The sequence below is a fragment of the Triplophysa rosa genome, linkage group LG1, assembly GCF_024868665.1.
Source record: "Triplophysa rosa linkage group LG1, Trosa_1v2, whole genome shotgun sequence".
NCBI lineage: Eukaryota > Metazoa > Chordata > Actinopteri > Cypriniformes > Nemacheilidae > Triplophysa > Triplophysa rosa.
Window position 1 is genome coordinate 9,585,694 of NC_079890.1, and position 26,314 is coordinate 9,612,007.

General features: G+C 40.4%; 1 protein-coding gene across 2 annotated transcripts in view; it reads right to left on the reverse strand.

Annotated features, from left to right (window-relative positions):
- Positions 1 to 3,233: 3,233 nt before the first annotated feature.
- Positions 3,234 to 26,314, reverse strand: part of chd3 (chromodomain helicase DNA binding protein 3) — a 50,202-nt gene continuing 27,121 nt past the window's right edge. For both annotated transcript variants that reach the window (XM_057339828.1, XM_057331835.1), the window contains exons 30-40: positions 24,116 to 24,281; positions 23,902 to 24,035; positions 23,537 to 23,777; positions 23,320 to 23,454; positions 19,390 to 19,524; positions 17,027 to 17,135; positions 16,588 to 16,720; positions 12,523 to 12,718; positions 11,425 to 11,588; positions 10,899 to 11,016; positions 3,234 to 7,952 (exon numbers count right to left, since the gene is read on the reverse strand). In XM_057339828.1, the coding sequence (XP_057195811.1) occupies positions 7,747 to 7,952; positions 10,899 to 11,016; positions 11,425 to 11,588; positions 12,523 to 12,718; positions 16,588 to 16,720; positions 17,027 to 17,135; positions 19,390 to 19,524; positions 23,320 to 23,454; positions 23,537 to 23,777; positions 23,902 to 24,035; positions 24,116 to 24,281 (1,737 nt within the window). In that variant the 3' untranslated portion in view covers positions 3,234 to 7,746. The remainder of the gene's footprint in view (positions 7,953 to 10,898; positions 11,017 to 11,424; positions 11,589 to 12,522; positions 12,719 to 16,587; positions 16,721 to 17,026; positions 17,136 to 19,389; positions 19,525 to 23,319; positions 23,455 to 23,536; positions 23,778 to 23,901; positions 24,036 to 24,115; positions 24,282 to 26,314) is intronic.

The following is a 26,314-nucleotide window of genomic DNA, read 5'->3' on the forward strand; positions in this document are numbered from 1 at the left end:
TCGTGAGCTTCATTCGCGGTAGACCAATCACAGCAGACTAGACCATCTGACCAATCACATCAGACTAGGCTAGCGGAAAGGAGGGGATTAGACAGATGAATCGTGGAACGAATCATTTGAGAGTCAGTCAAGAAGTAAGGTAAGAATAACTGCCTATTATTACAAAAATAGTGATTTACACCTATGTACATAAACTTGTTGTTGGACACTCCATAAACCAAAGTAGGACCTTAAAAATCCCTAGTTATGTAGTCTTTAAAACATTCTACACTGACTGACATTTAAAAAGTTAATCTATAAAGATTCAGAGCCGAAATGTTCACATTTAAAAAAGTTATAAAGTTACATTTTAGAAGTGTAATTCTTTGGAAAAAAGAATAGCATCTATTTATTACTTTATGATATTTTAGGAATAGTCCAAACATTATTTCCTGGACCTACTGTCTCTGTGAAATTACACTTTAAAATGGGCTTGGGACATTTGATTTCAAAGTTACCAGTAAAGTGTTATATTAGTATTACCCCAAGGCAAAATATATAAAACACTTGTACTTAGATGCCTACATTAGATTGAACTTGAAACAACAGCATTCCTTCAATCACAACTTTCCTGTAACACTTTTGGAAGAGTATGGCATTAACAATGGCAAGGTTATGGGTTAAATTCTCAGGAGTACCTTAAGTGGATTGCAAGTCACTTTGGATAAAACCTTCCATAAATTATCTTAATAACAGCCCAACAATACAACATTTCTCCATTTGAGTTTTTATTTTATTACAAACAAAACAAAAGGAATAAAGATGCATTATTAACATGTTCTGTTCGGTTTGCTGAATGTCGATCACAACATCGCAATGTACACAGTGACGCTTAGCAGAAAACGAACAAAATACAAAATATGACAGAAAGTGCTTGATTTGACACAGCTCTCCCAAATAATAATACCAAGCACTTAAATGTGCGATGTATCAGTTTCAGCTGAGAAACTATGCTAGGGACCGGGGCAAATAAATTAACATGTTAACTCATGATCTGTTTGAGTTGAGGCCTATAGGGACGGTACAACTGCAGCCATATACAGAGTTCACATCTGCCCATTAACTCTTTACAGTTGTATTACCATTCAAGATGTTTACATAACATTTGTGCAATTACAATTGTAGTAACCAAAGATGTCAAAGCGGAAATGCCAAAGTATTCAAATATATGCATTCATATGTTTAAAATTTCATGGTTACAAGTGATCCACTCCATACAGGTTATTTATTGGAAAGCCCCAAATAAGCTATAATAATGCTTTTTAGATAGTAATGATATCAGTTGTTCTGAAGTTCATTTAACATCTTCGTTGAATATTATTACAAGAGGTCCCCTACAGTGAAATGTCATGGACCGAACACACAATGAATCAATGTTTTGACTTTTTTATTATAATAATTATTTTCATTTGGTAGAAGCTTCGCAATCGTAACATCGAGAGCAACAACAATAATCAGAGTCGTAATAATGATGATTAAAAACAGGAGAACACAATGAAATGAGTTTAAATATGCAAACAATATCAAAGAGTTTGTAAAAAGAAATGTGAAAATGAAAGGCTGAAGAGTGACTGAATGAATGTGAAGTGATGAGGATGAAATAGTCAAGAGTGAGAGAGAGAAAGAGAGAGAAGAGTTTGGAAAGTGTATGGTTCCAAAGTGATTCAGTAACAATCAGATAAACCGTCTCCACCTCAAGGTGAATTTATGGGTCAGTACTTAAAAAGGCAGTCAGCCCATTTTTAGGGAAAAAAAACTTCATATTATCCAAAGACAATAATGCAGCCAATACTGTTTGTAATTGAACTTAATACATAATTTCCTCCCTGTCATGGTGGGTTATAAACTTTAGCTTGTGGTTTTCCCCTCTATTCTTTTATGAAATGTTATACACGTATAGTATTTTGCCAAAGTCTTGGGCACTTATTATGTTTTACCATAAAACAAAGTTTATGTATATCTGTTGATTTAGTGTGTCTGTGGGAAATGTAATTAATTTCTAAACACTGGCATTAACTGTAAAATGAGAACAACGCATGGTATGGTCTGCACAGATCCGATCTCACTATCATAAAGTCAACCAAAATCTCACTGGATTGATTCAAAGGCAATGGTAAAGGTAAAAATCTGTGGAATTCTAGATTAATATTTTCCTACTAACACACTATGCAAAAGAAACATGACATTGTTTTTTGGTTAAGCATCTAATGTGCCTAAGACTTTTGCACATTACTGTATATCTCACTGTAGCTAAAACACCAGTTTCTTACTTGTTTATGGTACACAGGGTCTCTCAAATTGCCACGCTTGCACACGATGAGGGTTCTCTCAAAAGACTGCACCGTGCAGGTGCGGGCACAGCTCAATGCATGAGCGTTCTGCTTGACTAAACTACGGATTGTGAGGTACATGCTGTTAGAAAACAAATCATTGGGGGTGATGTGAAGCTCGGCAAATGTTATTCCACATGCATGCAGACTGTGTGCATGGAGGGGCGCTTATAGCGGCATTATGGGGCTTTGGATGAATGTTGAGCATGCCCGACTGAACTGTTGTGAGTTTTGACAGAAAGAAAATAATGTTTGTGTTTGGAAAAAAATAACCTCAAGCTGAGTATCTGCTCATCTGAGTTCCACTGAAGTAGCTTTAATGCGAGGCGGCATAAAAGTGCTGTTGTGATACTGAGGGTAGACTGTGTTCATTCATAAACTGTAGGTTAAGCAGGTGCATGTATGCGTGTTCTGAAGGAATACTTGTGTTTACATTTGCATGCAGATGTTCGGCCGAGTCTGTGTGCGTGCGCGCGTCGGGAGGGGCCAAATTCAGTCGTCGATGCAGATCACCTCCCCGCTGCGCTGTTCCCGCCGTGCCATCAGAAGCTCCGCCTCCCTCTCCTTCTTTACTGACATGGGGGGTCCGTTCAACACTGCAGGGAACATGCAAGCACACACATACAGTAAATGAAGGTAATGATCCATACACTAATGCCCTGGTCACATTGAAAGAGATTATATTGCTGCCAAGTCGCTGTTTTGTTGGTTGCCATCTGGGCATCATAGAACCGGATGCCCTTACGTTTTTGGTGGGCTGCATAACTGGCCACAAATGAGATGTTTTTCTGCATTGACAAGGAATCCATTTATAAATTACAGTTGTGCACAAAACATATAATGAATGAAGAACGATATGGAAAAAAATGATACTTTCCACTCCGTAAATCGTTGTGATAATTCTTTATTGAGTAAACAAAGTGAGAATATCATGTAATAGAATAATAATACAAAATATATGCGAGGATCACTGTAAAGCACAAATAATATCAAGTTTTATTTTTCAACAAGCACACACACATAGTGAGTGTATAGTGTTAGAAATTCTTTAGCTTCATTTGCTGCTCTTCTGGATTTTATTGTAGACTCACACAGTATGAACCATTCAAAAAAAATGAACCATTCAAAAACTGAACCATTCAAAAACTCTTCAGAGTATTTTCTAGTTCTAGAAATGGGTTTCGAAAACATGTAAAGACTATAATCAGCCAACACTGAATGAATGTCATTTTATTCTAAATTTCATACAGTAAATGGTGTTATAGCATTTGCAACCTTTGGTTCGAGGAACTGACCCTCCAGAAAGTTCCAGCATACTACATACAAATAGGCCTTGCTACAATATCAACACCAATCTTGTACTCGGACAAAAACTCTAATCTAGTCAAATCAAAACACCGTACAGATGCTGTACCCTGTACACTTTTAGACATTTGAACAAAGTCACTGACTGGTTGTGCAATATCTTGGTCAGATCTTGTACTATCTTCATTGTGTACACTGGCTGTCTATTTCATCTCAAGCCTAAACTTGCAGAAGCAGTTTTAAGACCTTGAAAAAGACAATCCCTCTTGGCTCATGTTCCTCAAATTACACAACCAAAGATTCTTTAAGGACAATAATGCCACAGTCAATTTTTGCGTTACAGATTTTGGCAGAGATTGATATTTTTGAGCGGGCAGAAGAATGCGTAATGGAACAGGCTGATACTAACTGTTGACTTCAATTATCTGATTAAGACTGGCACCATTTGGTAAACATGTAATAAGAGAGGAAAAATGAGGGTCCTTCGGATGAGAAAGCTTCTGGAGAAATCTCGGAATGTGTTGGGGCTCCTTCACTAGAAACCCGCTGGGTGACTTTCATATCTCCAAACGTACTGCATGCTCCTGCGACACGAGCCAAGGAAAATAATTCATTACTCAGAATCAGATCGCAGAGTGACTTTGACTCCCTGCTTCTACAATCAACAACTCTGGGTCCCTTTCTCTGGGTCTGTCTGTTTCAGACTGTCTCTCTCTCTCTGGCTCACACTCCTGCTTTTTCTTTTCTGAACTTTCTGTTTCTCAGACTGCCTCTCTCCCAGGCTGTCTTTAAAGACTGTGTCTCTGTCCCAAGCAGCCTCTTTCACACGGAATGACTATTTCTCCAACAGTCTCCCTCTATATGAGACTGCCTGTCTCTCTCTCCAACCGTTTAAATCCACTTTCTCTATGCAAACATGATCTGAGGGCATCAAGTTTGCGCTTGCGTATGGACTTGCCTAAGCTCTCACTCTCTCTATTCCTTCCTTTCTTTTTCAGTAAACCAGAAAAACAAGCAGAGATGGCAGCTGGCCTCAGTGACCCAGCCTATCTAAACAACCAGCACACTCACACAATTAAACACTCACATGGAAGCCACACACCAGCAGCTCTGAATCTTCACTCGTACGGTGGGCGCACCAGCAGACGCAAACATACGCACAGTTAGCCTCAGTCCATTGATACAGAAGTGTACCGCACGGGTTTGTAAAGCCATGTGGACCCACACATTTATCCACTATAATACAACACACCCCATGGTGAGAAATTAAGTTCAGGCAAAAATAAAAATTCTGCCATTGTTTACTCACACTCATATTGTTATAAACATGTATGTCTTGTTCAGTGCACAAAAAGAGATCCATAAATACACAGTTGGGTTTACTCAATACAATAAGTAAACCACTACGATTCACTTTAAAGTCCCCATGAACTGGAAGTTGCGATCATTTACTTCCGTATTCTGACGCATTTCCGAGTGAAATGAAATTTAGAATGAGAAAAAATACTGGGCATGGTTTATGATTTTCAATGCGAATTGATTGGATGTATAAAAACAGCTGTTGCATTTTGAAATGGAACTGGGAACAGACTGAGAGTTGAAGGGGAGGAGTTAACGGATGCTCCGCCCAAGCTGTCTAATTTACATCATTGGATAGTCACTACAGGGCTGAAGTGCATTTTCAGATTTTAATTGAAGATTATGAAGCCACATATATTTTTAAAAGAGAATGACCTACATTGGTAAGCTATTGACAATAAACAACACTGTAATATTTCATGAAAAAATAGGAATTGTAATTTTTTATTTCACTGGGACTTTATTGCTTGACTAAGCACCCAAGAGCATCAGTATAGTATGTGTGGCTCCATGATAATTTTCAAAGCACAGAAATTTGAGCAATTTCACTGTTGAATTAGACACCATCACACCTCCATTGACATACGTTTTCTGTAGTGAATGTTGCTGCACATCAAATGTAGTGTAAACAGCACAGGTGATGTCATAAGGTGTCATGCTGATCTGTAAAACTGCTAAATATTAGACTGTATTTAACAAAAACCAAAGGGAGTACATGAAGAAAATGATGACCAAGATGCAATACCTATATGCTGACATTCTTAGGCGTTCCCAGAGGAGAATGTTATTGCTCATAGATGTGACAGATTTCTAAGTTGTGTTTCATTTTATCAACTTGGACTCCTAAAACTGCTTAAGAGAAATAAGGACAAATGAGACTATTGACTGTTAAAATACATGGAGAGTATGGAACTTTGAAATGAAAGCATATTATAGAGGTAAAATAATCTGGATTTGGGTAAATTCGATGAGAAGTTCATATTGAAATCTTCATATTGAGACTTGATTTCAGACTTGGCAAATCTGAGCTCAGTTGTGACATTGTTGACATTTTCTCATCTGAGAAAAATATCTGAGACTTCTCCATTTAATGTCCTTGATGTCTAGGAGAAATAACTGATTTGTTAGACATCTCACCTGTGATTTTTCTTTCTTATGGGCTTTATTAAGACATAGTTATAATGTAACACCATTGTGTTACGTCCACCCTACAGTATATTCATTAAAGATCTCCTTTTGTGTACTGTAGAAAAAACAAAGTCATATAAACTTTGGAGCCATGTGAGAATGTAGGCGGATTCGTTATTTTGGGGCAAGTGGGTCTTGACTATGTGTCTGTATGTGGGTGTATTTGTGCATTTTTGTTGAATACAGAGAGTCCTCAACAGTCATGTACTGTATGTACTGTATGTCCTACTGGGGATTAAATCTGGCTTCAGCACAGGAATTTGGTCTGGTTGAATAGTTTGTGTGTGTGCAGGTCTCATGCACTGACCCAGAGCCAGCGCATGCACTCCTTTTATTGGGAAGACCAAGAAACTGATCTCCAGTCAGCTGCAAAAATCAACGGCTGGTATTGCATGAGCTGAAGTGATGAAGAATTCACATTCCATTAGAAAGTCTTTTCTGAGCGACCTCAGAACAGGTTGTAAAAGATGGAGTTTCAGCCTCCGGAACGACACGCTTCGTGAATATGGAGCGCCAGAATGTGAAACTCATGACTTTTCCACTGACTTGGAAACTTATGGTTTCGTGCCACCGTACTGGCCTTGTACGATTTCTTGAGTCCTTATTTAGGAACACAGAGTCCACGGTTGGAGATGGTAAAACCGGGAGAATTTCCAAGAGGTCTAGTGTATCCAAGAAAAGAAAACAAATGCCAAGATAGCTGCACTCCAGTTTGCTTCAGTTCCAAAAGCGTTTTGATTGGGTCAGGGGGTTTAATGCTTGAAAACAATCTTGTGGTATTTTGGAAAACTTCAGTCTTTGGAATTCTTCAGTTCTGGTGTTGTGAGAAGCTGCAGGCCTCTTCTGCGGCTATGCGTTTTTGTTTGGGAGAAAGTGAATGATAAAAAAGCGAGATATAAAAGGATGCAGAGATTGATTTGCAGTGGAATTAGGGAGGGAGGTTTTCGGGCACTTAAACGAGCACTCCGGCCAAATGAAAAATGAATCTGCTGGGATTTCTCTGGGACCGAGAGATGAAAGAGGGAGAGCGGTGGGGGCAAGGGGAGAGAGACAGAGTGTGAGAATGGAAGAGAGGTAGAAAGGGGAAAAAAGTTGTGTGTGAAAAAAGAGGTCTGTGTTTTTGTCGACTCTGCTGCTTTCTGACTGTCCAATCGGCTTCGCAGGACATTTTGGGTCAATTTCTACTGTCACTATCGGTCTACTGTCGTTTACATGAGATTCGTCATTTAAAGAGTACATAATCTTTATTCTTCCTAGTAATCGCCCACTCACTTTCCCCTATTCCGGATCCCTTCTGTCTATTCCCTTCGGTATTTGTCTCTCTCCGTCTTCGCTACCTTATTCTATGATATCTTCAGAAATTCCCACCCTCCTGTACCCCTTTAACTTTACCTTCCCCTTCTCTCTAGCGCATTCCCACTTTGTCAGGCTCTTAGTTTTTCCCTTTTAAAAACTGTCCCTCACATTCTACAATCCATCTCTTTATTTCTCTCTGATCTTAAATCTCCATCCGTCACTACTTCAGTCAAGGTTTTTTGGGCCGACCGTTGCGTGGGAGGTTCTCCACAGTGTTGCTGAGGCGATACTTGACGATGATGCTGTGCACGGTGGATTTAGGCATGCAGAGCTCCAGACCAATTGACCCTTCCGACTTGCCGTCCTTCCACAGGTCTATCACCCTCTGGCGCTGCAGCACATCATGTTCCTTGGTCTTCAGGCAGGACGGAGCTTCTGTGGAGGCAGAAAGGGGGCAGACTGTAGACACTGGGGGGTAGGGAGTGGGCAAGTAGCTGCAAGCATCAGTCCTCAATATTCACAGAAAGCAAAAACACAAATTCTGTCAGGAGGCTGGAAGGTGGCCTTCTCAAAAACACACTCTTGAGAAGAATCCTGCATGAAATCAGACATCCCAAATATCCCAGTTTTGAGTTTCCCGCTTGTACAGTAATCCTGAGAGATGTGAACAGGACATCCACCGGTTGCACGATGCACTCAACTTTCACAAAGTTAAAAGAATGTTTTTGTGTTGAAATAATGTGTCTAAAACCTTCTGCTCCACGAAGTTCATGACACGTAAAACGCTTTAGAGTTTAAGTGGCAACGACTTAACGGAAAAATAAAGAAAACAAGAGATCCTTGCCAAATCTTTATTTCGGAGAACTTTAAGAATGATTGAGAGAGATGTTACATGGTCTGCTAGGCTTTCTACAGAGGTGCTCACACTCCATTTGTCCTTCTTCTGTCTTTTAAGGAGATGTTGACCGGGTACGAAAGTTTCCTATTATGGAGTACATTAAACAGATCAACACACTCAGTCCTTCATTTTTTCCTCGATTTTATATCTCTTTCTCTCTTTTCTTGTTTAGTCTGGCATACTGTTTTCATCTCACTTCTTGGCTCGGTCTAAACCGGGGTCACCACAGCTGTCTTAATCAGGAACCAGAGGGTTCAAATGGGCCCCAAGCGGGGCTTATTTTTAGCCCAGCGAGGGTTCAACGTGTACAGCCTCAACGAACCCAATCAGTCTCTACAACCACCAGGATCTGAAGCCTGGGGCTATTTAGGAGACAGACAGAAAGAGAAAAAGAGAGACAGACAGAGAGAAAGAGAGTCTAGCTCGGCCCCAGGGGGTTTAAAGCCCGGCGTAAAAGGCACGAGCACATTTGTGTTTCTTTCTGTTTTTTTCCCTCTCTTAAAAATATCTGAGTAGAAAAGCAAAAAATGTTCCTTCGGCTGAGCAATTCCTGGCATGGCTACGGTTCTGAATAAACGTAATGACATTTTCAGAAAAAGCACTATGGCAAGAAAATATGCCTCCCTCAGACGCTGTGGTAGAAAGATTGGTATCGGGACACTCAATCTAAAAACCCCAAGAAACAGATGGGATGACGGCCTGAGCTTGGTCTCTGGTATAGTAAACAGAGCCCACCAAATAAAAAGAACTGCATTTGTTCTTCTGACTGCTTCCTGCTCACTGTCATTACAGAGCTAATACTGAAACAATAAACTTGCTGGCAGGACTAGATCTTGGACCAGAGCTGAGGAGCGAGAAATTATTTTGCCAAAATTCCACGGGGGCCATTGTAAATTAAAATGCAATTATTTGTGTTAAAATCCTAACCTGATTCATATTTTAGAGAAATTGAAAGTGTGACTCATGTCAGTGGATTTCATAACTAAGAACAGAATGTGATGGGAACAATGATTGAACATGAATTAAATTTGTGAGCTTGTGTTTAAAAATCATTTAGAAAATGAAATCTGTGGAACACAAATCATTACAGGTTCTTTGGATTTTAAACAACCGATTCAATATTTGTTTAATCTGTTTTTAGAATCAAACATCTTCTAAGTTGAAAAACTATCGAATCCAACCTCTTAAACACTGACCTTACAACTTATCTGTTGTAAAATGGAGCATTCTTTTAAACGGTGTGCACGCACGCACACACCCACACACAAATCCAAATAGACTTAAAATAGAGAGCCACAAACAAAGAGAAATATAAAGGAAATTGAATTATATTTGGATGTTAATTGTGTGATGGTACCATAATGCTGTCAAATGATACAACAGCGTTTAAAAAAACACAGTTTGCTTTACACCTCTGTTACTACATCGCGTGTGAAGAGAACTGAAGCACAGCATTATATTTCGGGGCATTTTCTGTGTGTGTCATTGTTTTCTGATGAATCTGCAGAGCCACAGTAATATTACAGTAAAATTACATTTTACCCAAGTTTGCAGTCTGAATGTGATGAAACTAGGGTGCTATAAAATAACATAAAGGCAATAAAGACAATGTGAGTGCTGAACGTTTATGGGTGCAAGTTGTCACTGTCATAAATAACCAAACTGTGTTTGAACGGAACCGTATTAAGGACTAAAGACTGACAACCGTATTCTGCTGCCGTGTTCTGAACATGGCCAAAGATAAACATTTACAGAATAATTTTGTTATTATAAATGTAATTTTTATCAAAAACAGAATAGTTAAGACAACAGCTGTGTGTGTGTGTGTTTTATATATGGTGTATTTACATAACCGAAACTTCACATTTTACTAATGTCAGACAGAATTCCATTGCCTTTAAGCGAAATGCTTTTCAATTTACGTTTAAGACATCGAGCAGATGCTGTTTTGCAGAGAAACGAATAAAAAGTACTTTATTTTCACATTTTGAGACTGCCATGATCAACAGATGGCAAGCAAATCTGCCTTGCAAATTCCAACCAACCAAACAAATACGCTAATACCCTCTCCAGCTGGTTAAAGCAGATTTCCATACAGCTTCAGGTTTCGTTTGTTATTTAAGAACTGCATAAATTCCACATCTGAAAGGCTGTTTTGACATCTTTATGTTTAAAAGTGCAACACATCCTCTGTGGACTCCATTCAAACACAAATATTGTCATTTCGTAAATACACTCAGATAACACAACACATATGGAGGCTGTTTGTATACAATCATAAAAGTTAAAATCAACAATTTCATCACTCAGAGATTTTATCTTTGCCCTGTTACCAGACTGCGTACAAACATCCGTAACACAATAGGAGCAGTTAACAGATCCACTGTTTTTTATTAGTGTAAATTATAAGAATGAGAAGCATTTATGATAGTTTTGTGCTCTGTTTTGGTGGGTCACTCTGGGGACGGTTTAACAGAACTGACCTGATATGAAGGAGCCGGGAGGCATCTGGCTGTAGTTGGACCCAGCCAGTGTAAGAGCTGAAGGTGTAAAGGGGGAGCCAAAATTCTGTGGTGTGGCATAGGGGCCCGGAGGAATAACCTAGAAAAAAGGAAATGATAAAGAGTGTGTGTTTGTGTAAAACAGGAATTTCGTTAAAAATCAGCTAACGAGGGTGGTAGAAGATCTTGCACATTTATAAATAACAAATCACTGCAAAAATGCCTCTGTGGGTGTGTTGGTGTGAAGGTGGATATGAATATGCACCACTGTATTTCGAAACGTAGGAAGCTACTTTTAACTGTGTACATTAGCAGTTACCTTCCAATGACATTCCAACTATGATTGCCAACCTCAGAAGAAGAAAATACTTCACATTTCTATATTTTATTGGCTTACTGACATACGAGTAACATGCATTATACATAGGTTTTTCATCTGATACTAGCAGCAAAATATTGTGTGACTGTGTGCCTATGTACCCAACAGCTGTTCTGTTGTTCTATTTACCGGAGGCGTGTGTGTCTCGTTGCCCTTGTTGGCCAGTCTGCTGAGGATGCTTCTCTCTGACATCTGCAGTCGGGCTGTGATTGGTGGGACTCTGGAGAGTGTAGCTGGAAGCCGCATTACATCCGCCTTCATGTCACTCAATAGCTCCTCTAGCTGGTTAAGAACTACAAAAATGTCCATCATTAAGTGATTGTATGGCTAAGGTAAACACAGTCATTTTAGTAACTATAGTAACTTATTATTGTACATTTGGGTCTTCTGTGTCAATCTAGTTTTGTAAATACTGTATGTGGTACATACAGTATTGGTGTGTTCAGAACAGTAGCACCACAGTGGCTGACATGGAACTAAGATGTCGTCAAGTTTTCGCTTCTTAGGGCTACTGTAGATACAACATGGCAAATTCCATGCAAGCAACTCATTCTAAGGTAATAAAAACATAATGCTTCATTATGCAAGGTCTGTATACACATATGAAGACATAGTTATGTATATTATATTGCATTTCTGTCAATAGATCCTCCAAAATATTACACATGGGACCTTTAAGCTGAATTTGACAACTGACAACAGATCAGGAAGCATATACTGCATTCTTTACCCAAGTCATTGTGCCTTAAACAAATAGATATTATACTTTCAAAAACACTTACCTGTTCTTTAAAGAATTTTATAGCAGTTTAAGCTTCTTAACCTCGAGGTAAAGTCGATCTGACACACTGTGTTGTTACAGAGTTCCAAAATTCTTAAGATCAGCCTGAGAATCTATTTACAGTCTTGCAAACTAACCGAAATGAATATAATTGATTCTAATTGTCAAATGATGATTCATTTCTCTTAGAATGCCAGAGTACTAAGCCAAGTAAAATGGTTTAAAAAAAACAACATGTTTGGGCAAATTCCAGGACAGTGCTTTGAAACACAGAGGAGCTGGCAGGAACACTGGTCCCACTGGATCTAGAAGCTCTTTATCAAACGCTTAAGATGGCAACAAACTCTGCCTCAGTCACACACAATAATCTTTCCTTTGATACATCATTTCTCATGTATAGATATTTATGACACGAATTCCACGCACATGCACGCACACTCTCTTACCCTTATGCAAGACAGCATTGGCAGGTTTGTTTCCAGCAAGCGACTCCTTGCTGAGGTGCTGGTGGGACTCGGCCAGACATTCCACCTCAGTGAAACGAGCGTTCAGGGCCATGGCCGGGTGAGTGGGGTCCTGGGTCATGTTGAGGTACGCAGCCCGACGTAACTGCTCCTCTATCACCAGGGCCTGCTCCAGCAACTGAGAGAGACAGAGATCATATTCATTTGTATGGGCACGGCATGACCTTTTAACTTTTTCAACACATATGATTTTAAATTCAATATATACAGTAAATACTAGGGATGCCACAATACTCAATATAATATTGAACCGTTCGGTATGACCTCCATGGTTCAATACGTGTAAGTGAATTGCGGTTTTGCGTTTAAATGATTTCTATGCGCTCAATTACACTCTGAACTGGCTCTATCCGTTTTTGTCTGTATCGGCCTCTGTGCACAGCGAAGGCGGCACAGAAACCGAATTGGCATAAATGTGTATTTACACAGACCGTTAATGCGGCTCTAAAGCGGCATGAATGCATTTACACAGGAATTAAAATTAAGCGAAATAATGCTGAACATATAACCACAAAAGCACTGTTCTAACAATATGCTAATAAAATAATGCCTTAAATTAAACTATAAACTCACAAAAAACACTAATAATAACAATGCATACTTTAGGATAAACAGCAATATTAGGCTATAAATGCAACATTTTAAATGAATTTCATAGCTAACAAACTGTTAGGATTTGACAAGGGAGAGAACCCAAATGCAGGCAGGCAGAGGTGAAGGGGTTAACAGAGAATTTATTTAAACAATAAACACAAAACAAGAACCCACGAGGGGGTAAAGCAAAAACACAGGTAAACAAAACGAAGACTGACTAAACACTAGACTAACCAAACACTAGACAAAAACTAAACTGAACACTTACTAGACAGAAAGGAGGAATTCACAAAGGACATTGGCATGGGAAGCAGGAAGGCACAGAACATGGAACGCAGCAAGACACCATATACAATACACGAGCACAGGACAAAGAAACATGAGGGCATTAAATAGGGCAAGACAAACAAGGGATAATGACACAGGGCAGGTGGGAAACATCAGACACGGCAGGGAAGCAATACATGAAACGAGATGGGCGGGGCCAATGACAAGACACGAGAAAGCACATGAGATGTCAAAACATAAACAACTCATGGCTTTCTCACATAAAACCTAAGGGCTCTGTCCCGATCCTGCCACACGACTAGAAATTCAGAAACAAGAGGGCAGGACTGTGACACAAATACTCCATAGAAATTTGTTATTATTGGGCACCTCACAGCTTATTGAAAGACGCCAAAAGTTGTTTTAAAGAGCCAGAATGCACTGTCGACCAGGTAAATTAACAGTTTCGGTGTTACAGTAAATGTTACCAGATCGTTGTCATGTATGAAATATTGTCCTCAATGAGATGCTTTTGGACATATAACGACAGAATCATTTGTTTTTATATTTGTCGTATTGCATTTCAATCCTAGCCCGATGAGACCCAAATCATTTACGCTCCTAGGACTGGGCATCTGTGCACAAGCGCTACTGTCCCCACTCCTACTGTCCTCACTTTACGATCTGGACCGAAGCACACTTGCCTACGTTATTATGATGCGACTGTTTTGAGGTAAACGGTAAGAAAAGCACACACTCTCTCATCACAATATAGAGTAATGTTAAGTTTGTGATTTATTATGTTCGACTTCATGCGCGTTGCGCAGACCCATCCGCTTAACACGAGAAATAACTCCTGCGGTATGCGCAGCACTGCATATAATGTCCGACAAACCTAATATTTGAAGCCGTTTGAGACGCGGTAACACAGGTCTGCATGTGATCGTGTCCCACGTATCGGAAGGTTTTTTTCCTTAAGGAGTGGAGCTAAAGGTGGAATTTAAACAATTCATGTCATGAGTCAAAAATAAAAAAATCTGCATTCCGCACACACACAGTCACAAACAATCATACACCAAATATTTTTCTAAATTAACTTTAAAAAGAAACGAAACGAAATAATAATGACTGAAAACATTCTCAAAATTTACATCATGCATTCAAACTGTGCCACAACCTGTCTGAGTAAACAGCCACAGCACAAACAAAAATACTCCAAACATTTAAATCATTTTATGAAGAAATTAAACGAAAAATGTATGTTTGAAATATTAAAAAAATCTCTGTTGTTATTAATAGCCTATAACAAATGTCGCTGTGTGTTTTTGGCTTCATCTTCACTCTCTCGCTTTCTGCTGACATGACAATGACGTAGTTTAGAGCGGCTTTAATGCACCTTCATTTAATCCTGAGACGCATCAGAGTCGCCTTTGATACTAGGCTCTGAGGAAGATCAGAGCCGGCATATTTTAGATCGGCTTTCATGCGGCATTGCGTCTTTACACAGAAATTGAATCCGCCACAGAGACGCCTTAACTCGCCTGTGTAAAGACGCCATAATAACGAGTGGAGGTCGGGCGGTGAAGCGAGGCTGCCTGCAACACTAGAAGCAATGTGCTGTTGAGAGACGTGGGCTGGCTTTATTGTATGCCCGTTGTACTAAAGTGATAATCTCCGAATTTGGCACATCAAGAATGTATTTTTACACTGCATACGAAAGCAGCACGCTCGCGTTGCTCTCACCCAGCACATGCAGAAAGAGCGTCTACAGCACCATGCCAAAGTCCGTTTAATTAAAGTCCTGCCACTCGGCGGCTTTTCGGACAGCTACTTACGTCATAGCAAGAGCGCCTCCAGGCAGCTATTTAGCATTGCATTTCTTCCAATTTATTGCAATCGCAGTGGCGCACCTTGTTAATATATTATCTTTGGCCTTTCCCATTGAGCGCTAGTGTTTGCAGTGCTACGCGCACCGCACGTTTGCTTCCATTACAGCAATCGCAAGTTTTGCATTACGTTATTTTAAATAGGCTACTCTGATGTGCAAAACCTCTTCAAGAAGCTTATTTTACTGGCATGTTGATGAACAGTAAACCAAAAACTGCTGTGAGCCAGGAATTTGTACAAGTTGATTTTTTTATTGTTGATTTTTTGTTGAGATAATAAAATAAGTAAAGTTAAATAAAGAGAAATTTCAGTCGAATAGTATTTTTTTCTTCCTTTTTTTGTTACGGTTCTTGTCACATAAGCATACACAATGAAAAAACTCTTTAATGTGCCAAGCCATCAGAACCGAACCGAAAACCGTGGGTGAAAAACCATTTTTCGTATTGAACCGTGGGTGAGCTGTATTGTTGCATCCCTAGTAAATACAATTGCTCTTTTGTAAAGTGTAGCTGTAGATATAATCAAATTGGTTAAAAAAATGGTGAGGAAAAAAGAAAGGAAAGAACATAGCGAGTAACAAGAGTGAATAGGCTAAAAGCACAAAAAAGAAAAGAAAATTGAGAAGACAGATCTCAAAAGAAAGGAAAACAGGCCACATATAAAGGGAAATTGAGAAATTTATTGAAGGAATTGACAGAAAATCACGATAAAGTGCTCCACTGATTTATGAGCATGAGAAAGCACCAGATTCCAATTAATAGAAGTTTCACATGAGTTCTCAGGTTGCTCAATGCATTCTGAATTGTATAAGAGAAAAAGAGAAAGACAGAACAAGAGAGCAAGCAAGACAGAGAGAGAGAGAGGCTGGGAAAAAACAAAGGAGGATGTAAAGAAAAGGATATGAAACATGTGATGAAAAGAAACAGGAAAAACAATGAGAGTGAGGGCTGTTTCGCAAGGATGCATGTCAGCATATTCAGGTTTTGTGTTTGTGGTGCATCAATGTGTTAGATAAAATCTCCAGGCAGGAGTCGTACGAACAGCAGCACAAAGGTAAAGTAATAAACGTGTCAAAACAAGACACACATATAATTATAACAACAAATGACAGCACAAAGAAACTGTGTTCAAACAGCAACCTACCATAATGTGGTAATAGCAACAAAAGCCACAATGAAAACAAAATCAACGTTGAGGATATTAAATTAAACTAATAAAAATGATTTACTTACAACTCACCTTAAACCTCCTTGCAAGGAATTTGTTCTTCATCTCTAAGAAGTTTCCTTTGTTGGCTTGAGTCTTGAAAGGTTCATTTATGATGGCAAACTGCGGATCATTCTGAATATCCTGCCAGCGTGCGTAACCATGGCTACAACAGGTCAAGGATTAAAGTTCGAACCCATCAAACAGCGACTAGGACTCACATTTAAAGATCTTTATCTGAATTAACAGAATTTTACTGTAAAAAAATCTCCTTCAAGTAACATGAATATAGTTTTTGTCTTCTCTTTTTATTGCTTTGTTCTTCTTGGCTATGAACTTTAAACATTATGAATCCAGAGAGGAATATTGTGAACAGATTGTACACACAAAAACCCTCTCGGCCATTTAGCAAACGCAATATAAATATACATTAATTCACACTACGGTGACAGCAGCCCATCTCCAAGGATACCACACAATGCCTGCCAGCAGCCAGAAATCATGTCGCCGGTGCCAGATCTCGATGAGCTTGCCTGATGAAATGGCCGCCCGCTCTTCGTTCTGCCAAAGAGTGTGCAGCTCTGGACAGAAAAGCCGGCCACAAATCAGTTGGGAAACTTTATAATTCGTTCATACTTAATAATGAGTAAATAAACAATAAGTAACAACCCTCTGACAAACATATAAATCTGCTTATCTAGCTATAAACCAAAGTATTTGTTCAGAGCACAGGCTGTGTGCTTAGTGTTTTCTTGAAATGTTTTATCAACGCTGATGAATGTTTATAAGTATAAACCTCTCTATTTTTGGCTGTACTCTTTCAAAGTTCACTGGGAACAAAAACTATTTATAGCCACGAGGGTACTAACATTAAGTGATGAAATGCATTTAGCTGAAAAAATCATTTTATTTTGCTAACGGACAGGATTTGGACTTTGAACATCTGGTGGTCAAATTCAAAATGTGTACAAATAATTTATTTAAAAGGAGAGACTGCACCTAAATTATTGTAGAGAAAATATCATTTAACATTGGTCATTACACTCATCTTTAAAATAATTTTCCCAGAATCTGAACAGCTACTCCTTCCCCCTGCACTCCCATTATGTTATTCACCCTCACCGCATGATGATTATTCATAGCATTCCTCTATCAGTATGTGCACATACACATGCACAGTATTTGCATGCAAAATGTAAACACGTAAGTGTACACTTACATAAACGTGGTTTATCAATATAAACAGAAGTGCATGAAATCATGGGTTTTCTCATTTCAAGAAAAGTCACATCAGGAAATAATCAATGATGGCTGTGTGGAAACTACTCTATAAAATGAAGCCTTTGTAAACCACTGACAGATAAAATCACTCTATGCCATTCTTGGTAAAACTGCTTAGAAACAAAAATGATAATTTATTCACCCTCACATCGTTCAAAACCTGTATTTGCTCTTTTGTCTGTGGAACACAAAAGAAGATATTTTGAGGAATGTTTTAGTGGTTTTGTGTCCATACAGTGAAAGTCATTGGGGGCCGATGTTATTTGATTAATACCAACACAATATCTTCTTTTGTGTTGTGCAGACGAAAGAAAGCCATACAGATTTGGAAATGACATGAGGATGAGTAAACACTGAAAGAATTTTCATTTTTAGGTTAACTATCTCTATCTCTTATCTTGCGTACACACATTTCCATTTCACCTTCATTGTAATTGTAGCCTACATCCTTCACCAAACACGAGCGAGCATATATCTAGCAGATATTACTGAGCTTGTCAATACCTTACGCAAAATGTTTTCTTTGCTGGCGCACAAAGATCAACACAGATAAAGGTCAAACATGCGGGAACTCGTGAGACTCTGAGCAGATTGGAAGCTATAGAAATCCATACAAGAGATGTGAATTACCTAAGAAAGCACTATGAATATCAAAACTGCATTCTTAAAGGTCCAGTGTATGAAATTTAGCGGCATCTAGCGGTGAGGTTGTGAATTGTAACCAACTGCTCATTCCACTCCCTCCCTTCTGAAGCATTACGGTGGCTGACACAGAACTAAGATGTCACGTTTTCTCTTCTTTGTCGAAAAAGATAACGTATTTACAAAACACGCTCTGTAGAGCAGCTTGTCTGTTTAGGGTTACTGAAGAAACAACATGGTGAATTCCATGCAAGCGGACTTTGGTGTATGTAGATAAAAATAACTAATTCTAAGGTAACACAAGACATAGCACAAGACATAGTTATGAATATATGCATACAAAAAATTATGCATTGTTCCTTTAAGATGCCGTGTGCTCAGTGATTGAACCAAGGGTAATAGATATACAGTATAACAAGATGTGGCATTGCCATTACTATGAATGGAGGGGAATTCAATGCTAGCGCAGAAAGTCCTGCCTTCCAGTAAAAAAAGCCAAGTTCATGTCAGGCTTAATTGTTGGTCAGAATTATCCTATAAATGTGCTATTTAAATGTGATCTTTGCCAGCGATTATAGAAATATCTGTCTTGCCCCATTTAAGTAGATAGGACTGTGGTCTTGCCATGACTGAAATAGCTGCTGGAAGTGTTGCAAATATGGCCACAGAGTGGCACGACTTCCCTAAACAGACTCTGACTGAACTCAACCCGCAGAACAAAGACAGGTGATTGGTTTAAAAACTGAGTGACCGAATGTACAGCAATATTTAGAAAGTGCCATAGTGTCTACAAAATTTGATGTAATGAACCAACACAAGACTTACTTACTGTATATGTGTCTTTGCATATTAGGTTGAGATAGGAAAAACGATATTAACGCATACCGCATTAAATGATGAAGTGGTAACTACCTGTGAAGCCTCCATCTGCGATGTTGAACATGAACCGTGGACGCTCTGTGGATTTGCCGTTCCCTTTGGGTACCTCCTCCTTTTGACCTCTGACCTCTTTTGCTCTTTCAGCATCTTTTTCACCCTTCACCTCCTCTGTGTCCCAATAGAAGAAAAAACATTGTTACATTGTCACGAATGGAGGCGTGGAGAACCCAATTGCAGGACAGCGATGAAGGGGTTAACAGACAAGACTTTATTAATAATAAAAACAGAAACTAAACACCCGCGAGGGGGTAAACAAAAGGTAATGAAATAATACAACGAGCAACAGGACCAAGACTAACTAAACAATAAACTAGACAATACTATGACAGAAACTAAACTAACACTTACTAAGACAAGTGAAACAGGAACACAGCAGACAAGGAGAACACGGACCGTAAGGCTAACATCCAACACTGGTAGCATGACGAACGTACACGATAAACAGTACACGCAATACACGAGCATAAGACAAAGAAACAAGAGGGTATTTAAAGGAAAGACAAACGAGGGATAACGACACGGGGCAGGTGTGGGTAATCAAACACTCAGGGAAATATAACAAGGAAACGAGAGGAGCGGTGCCAATGACAAGACACTGGAGAGAACGTATATTATTGTCAAAAGGACAATAATATGTTTCTCTCCACACATAACCAAAGGCTTTGCCATGACTCTGCTACAGGACCAAGAAAAACATGACTAAATGAAGCAGAGCCATGACAGAAGCCCCCCCTTTAATGAGCACCTCCCAGGTGCTCACCAAGGGGTAGACGGACGAGACAAGACCGACTGAGACATTAGACAAGACAGACAAAACATGGAGAACAAATCAGTGGCAGACAAGACAAAATTACAAGGGATGGGGTGCGACAATAAAAATAACAAACATGGGAGGGGGGGTGGGCCAAACAAGGGCCCATAGGGGGCAGTCCAAAATGGTTGGTGGGGAATAGTCCCAGTCCCCGGCTGCGCTCTAGGGCGCGAGTCCTGGGGACTTAGGAAAGTCCTGGGGGGGACAGTCTTTGGCCCTGGGAGTTTCCCAGGGGCCGGCTGGACTAGGGCTGAGCCGGCTGGAAGGCCGGCTGGAAGGGCTGTGACGCCGGACTGGATCACCGGCTGGACGCCGGACTGGATCACGCGGACTGGACGCCGGCTGGTCACCGGACTGTTATGCCCGAACTGGCAAAAAAAAAGAAAAACTACAAAAAGGCACCACGACAAACAAGAAAACAAAAATAAAAAACGGAGATCCCAGCAACAGAGCATGAGCCACTGCCGACCATGCGCTCATTCCTTTACTTCCGCGCAGCAGCCACCACGGCAAATAGATGAGATGGAGCAATCCAGACAGGTGGCACGTGGAAAAACTAACAAAGGTGAGTACCAACAAAGAAGGAAAAACACGACACGACTCCCACAGAAGACAATCACACACATGAACGGACCGTGAAGAAGAACTTCCATCGAGAGAGTGAAGAGCGAATCCAAACAGAGACGCATGCCCCCCGACTTGCCAAACACGTGGAGGTGAATAGCTGACGAGAGAGAGAGCGTGCACAACCCGATCTGCAGGAGGACTTCTAGGAAGCGACCAGACCCCGTGAGAGAGCATCACGCCTGGAACATCCCCTGCATCCTACACGATTCATCGTAGTCGACCGTCCAACCCTAGGTAGTCGCGAACCCGCGTCAACAACGGCGCATCTCAGCTGGCTCGAAGGGTTCATCGAGGCAGCTGTTGAAGATTACCTTCAACTCTGCCTCGGTGAACCCCGAGTAGCGCGCGGTGGACAGGAAGTCCATGGCGAAGTCCTTCACAGGGGTCCCCCTCTGGCGGAAGCCGAACAGGACGTGAGCCTGGCGGCTCCTGTACGCCTCGTCCGACTCCATGCCGCCGCTGGGTTCTAAGTGGCTCGTGTATTCTGTCACGAATGGTGGCGTGGAGAACCCAATTGCAGGACAGCGATGAAGGGGTTAACAGACAAGACTTTATTAATAATAAAAACAGAAACTAAACACCCGCGAGGGGGTAAACAAAAGGTAACGAAATAATACAACGAGCAACAGGACCAAGACTAACTAAACAATAAACTAGACAATACTATGACAGAAACTAAACTAACACTTACTAAGACAAGTGAAACAGGAACACAGCAGACAAGGAGAACACGGACCGTAAGGCTAACATCCAACACTGGTAGCATGACGAACGTACACGATAAACAGTACACGCAATACACGAGCATAAGACAAAGAAACAAGAGGGTATTTAAAGGAAAGACAAACGAGGGATAACGACACGGGGCAGGTGTGGGTAATCAAACACTCAGGGAAATATAACAAGGAAACGAGAGGAGCGGTGCCAATGACAAGACACTGGAGAGAACGTATATTATTGTCAAAAGGACAATAATATGTTTCTCTCCACACATAACCAAAGGCTTTGCCATGACTCTGCTACAGGACCAAGAAAAACATGACTAAATGAAGCAGAGCCATGACATACATTGATTTTTATGTTTTTCCAACATAAAAATGAAGGTTTAACTACTTCTAGTAGTCTAATACAATATTGTAAATTAATACTCATTACTAGAGATGCTGTTAATTTTGACCATCAAACTGAGGATTTTTCTTAACATTTTCTATATACAGAGCACAAATTCATGCATTTTCCTGTCCTCTTTTGATTGGCAGGATATATCGGCCCTGATCATTAGCTGTTATTAAACTTTCTGCCAATAGGCGATAATGTGAAAAATCGCTTTTACCGACCAATGCCGACTATTTCTACTCATTAGCTTCCTGTTGTTTTAAGAAAAAAAAGAGATGTGGCGACAGATAGACTATTAATGGCATCTGTGACATTGAAGTGCATCTTTTTAATCTTGCATACACTACACTTCCATAATATAAATCCTTTGAGGGTTTAGGCTGCATTAGTTAGATCAACCGGAACCAAAAACACAACTGATGTACTTGTTGCATCAAAGCGTGCAGAACAGTACTCTACTCTCAGCCAGTCTTGTCTCATTGTTCCAAGGTTACCACAGTGAGCAGGATGCAGTTCATGGCCAGACCTGATGGTAGAGCGGAGACCTGACAAGAGCTGAGATGATAGAGCTGGATAAAGAAGGACGCAGTCACCTGACACGTCTTCACCACAAAATTTCAAATGCTATTAGATTATTAATGATCATCTTAAATCTATAATTTACCTTATTAGTACATTTATTTATTTTTATTTAGCCTTGTTGTGCAAGCTCTGTGGAGCTTGTGCAGAGGCAGCAGCTTTTGCCAGAGGGGAACTGGAATCCCCTGGTTGGGCCTGGGTTCTCCTGAGGTTTTTTTCTCGATTAGAGTTTTGGATTCCTCGCAACCGTTTGCATACTGTTCTTTTGCACTATTTGCCTGGCCGGGGGGCTGCTTTAGAATTTTAAAGTTTTACTTAATTAATATTGCATATAGGAATTTATAGTCTGTTATATTTGACCTGTGCTTCTCTCTCCTTTATCTTAAATGTTTGCTCTCACTGTGTGCGTACTTGTTTGTGTACGTGTGTGCGTGCTTGCGTGTCTGTTTGTGTGTGTCTATGTCTATGTGTGTTAGTACGTGTGCATATTGTGTGTGTGGAGTGTTTTGTATGTGGGTATGTCTGTCTTCTGTGTTTTCACCTTTTTCTTGTTTTTACAGGTACAACTTTAATTGTTTTGCTTATAGTCAATATGTCTCATGTACAGCTGTTTTGTAACAATGAAAATTGTAAAAAGCGCTATATAAATAAAGTTGAGTTGAGTATTAACACCCAACACTTTATTGACTGACATCCATTAAAAGATTAATTATACAAAATAACAACAAAACAGGATCCACCCTACTGTATGATATCATCCTGTCATTCACCTTTTTTGACATCAGAAGATTGACTATCTGATCTCTCTTTCTTTTCTGTTGTTTCTGTGGGAGGTGTCTCATCTCTCTTGTCCCTCTCTTCACCGGTCTTCTCTCTTTTCTCTCCCTTCTCTCCTCTCACAGCCTCTGTAATAATACAGAAAACAATTAGGTGACAGGCATGACCGACAGGCATGACAACCAATCAGATTTCAGTATTTGCATCTGCCTCTGTTCTCATCTTTAACGGATGGGGAATCAGATGAGGAATATCCCTTTGTTTTCTCAAGGGAGGTCTCCTTCTCAGAGCTCTCCTCTCGTTTGTCTTTCTCGCTCTTTTCTTTTGGAGAACATGGAGGGAGGTCGGAGTTGTCTTTCGTTTTGGAGTCGTCAGTAGCTGCCGTTGGACTTTCGGATGTTTGGGATTTTTCACTGGATGCAGGATCCTTCTCACCTTCTTTCAAGGTGGTCTAAAAGGTGGTAGAGACAATTTGTATATAAACAAACGTGTATACAGGCTTCCTCTCCATTATATCAAACTTTGTGATCTCCATATCTCTACATTAATATAATCCCTGCCACACACACGCTTACCTCTCCATGTTCTGTGCTTTCTGCACTCTCTCCCTCCTTCCCCTCTTTCTCTCTCTCTTTCTCTGCTTCTGAGTGCGACTCACCATCGTCTTTCTCGCCCTCTTTGCCGCTCTTGTCAGATGGAGAGGGAGTGGCTGTGGAAGCAGGTCACAGCAGGTGAAATCTCTGTATATATGATTTCTCTGTTAACAAGCGCGTGTGGGTGAGTGTGTACCTGGTTTGGAAGTGCAGGGTGTGTTGTTACAGCTTGGTTCAGGTGTGGGAGTGTCTGTCTTCATGACAGGTGAAGAGGCTCTTGAAGATTTCTTGGAGTCCACAGTAACCTCTGGCTTTAGTTCAGGCATGCTCCATTTCCCGTTAATGTGTTCAAACTCTTGTACCTGGACACAACAGGACATGCATCAGTGGCCAAACCTCTTCCCGTGCAGTTCACCATGAGTAAATACTCAAAAGCAATGTGGGAAATGTTCAGTGGCATCTGTCTTTGTAATAGTGTGTATTGTATTTAGGCTAATTGTTGTCATTTTTGAATGTTTTATACTGCACTGCCAAATCCAACATAGCGTCGCTGTTCTTCCGAAACGAAATACTGTGTTGTCAAAATTGATGAGCAGTTTCTTAAAACTTTTTATTGGTTAAATATTTGTAAAACCCAGTGACAAACATAAAGGGGCAGTTTTCCGGAGAAGGATTATCTTAAAACAGGAATAGGCCTTAGTTAAAGTGATAGTTCACCCAAAAATGAGAATTCTGTCATTATTTACTCACCCTCTTGTCATTTCAAATCTGTATGACTTACACAAAAGAAGATATTTTGAAGAATGTTAGTTCCATAACGGCACTGGCCCACATTTACTTCTGTTGTATGGACACAAAACCAATGCAAGTGAATGGGTAACCGTAAACAACATTCTTCAAAATATCTTCTTTTGTGTTCTGTGGGAAAAAGATCAGTCATACAGGTATGAAATGACAAGAGGTTGAGTAAATGATAGTCTCAGCCTCAGACGTCACGCCCACGGACCGTTGACTAAACGGCTGATGCATATGGCACACTTAACTGGAAACACTTCAGGAATGTCGAAGTCGTCATATGATTGGTAGAATTATACCGGATTTCCGGGAGGCGTGAGTGTCGTGTTTATTTTCGGTACGCCGGGAAACAAAGCGCAGACGTGTGATCGAGGAAGAAAAGCTGTTTGACAATGAGCATTAATCAAGATCAGCTAAATACTGGATTCTCAATGGTATGCGCAGTTCACGGCATAGACTCTTCTTCTGCTGTTGTGTTGGCGTTGATGGTGCGCATTGTTTTTGCCTGGTCTTACTGCGCATGTCATTTTTATGCAATTTCAGTCGTACACCTTCTTTGGAAGCGGTACTGTACTTCATTAGTACACTTCGGCAAGATGTGCAGATCGCCAAACTTGTGTCATAAAGCTTGCCAAAAAACTACTCCCGCACAATACTAAATTCCGCTTTGTCTGAGGAGTCATGTCCATGAAATATCTGTTTGTTAGTTTTAGATTCTTTGAAGGTCTGTAAACAAAGTCTACATACGTTTCCTACCGATTTCCTCGGTGTTTTGCTAAGAGGTGCTACTGTAGACTGATGCGTCATTGTTATTATACACTTTTGCAACGTTTGCGAACAAATGACTGACTGACAGTGCATTTCCACTGGCTCGGAGCAGAGCAAGCATTTTCAGTTCATTTGTATGGTAGTTGCGCTTGACGCTCAAAAAGTTAGGCTCTTCTTAACTTTAAACAGTAAAGGCAACCCAAGATTATGACGTATGTTTCAGACTGCTTGCAAATGGTGGATTCATTTCGGAGGCATGTTAGCGTAAAATTAATGACACGCCTCAAAGCAAACGTATCTCAGCATTGCCAGCGGCATGCTCTGCTGTAGTGGAAATTCACCGTTACGCTGGATTCACACGGAGCATCAGCGTCAACGCTTCTCTAGGCTTGTTCGACTTGATGCGGATGACATTAAAGTACCGCGAGAGCGATTCGAAAAACGATAAATAGTTTGCTTTCGAATCGCTCTCGCGGTACTTTGATGTCATCCGCTTGTCGGATCTTGCGGCGCCGCATCAAGTCGAACAAGCCTATTTACTTTGTATGGGTGACGTCATGCATTGCCGAACTGAATTGTGGGTCCGTCAGCGTCGCTTCACTTGCGTTGCTTGCGGCAAGAAGTTGAACATTTCTCAACTTTTCAAGCGCCAACGCAGGCGTCAGCCAATCAGATCACCTTATGCAAATAACCTAGTGCAGGCACTAGCCAATTGCGTTCATGCAAGATCGGAGAACAATTTAACTGGCTGTTGTCACTATGACGATCGTGTCAGCCACGCTTCAGACACGCCCTCCGACATGCATTAACGCTGACGTCCCGTGTGATCGGA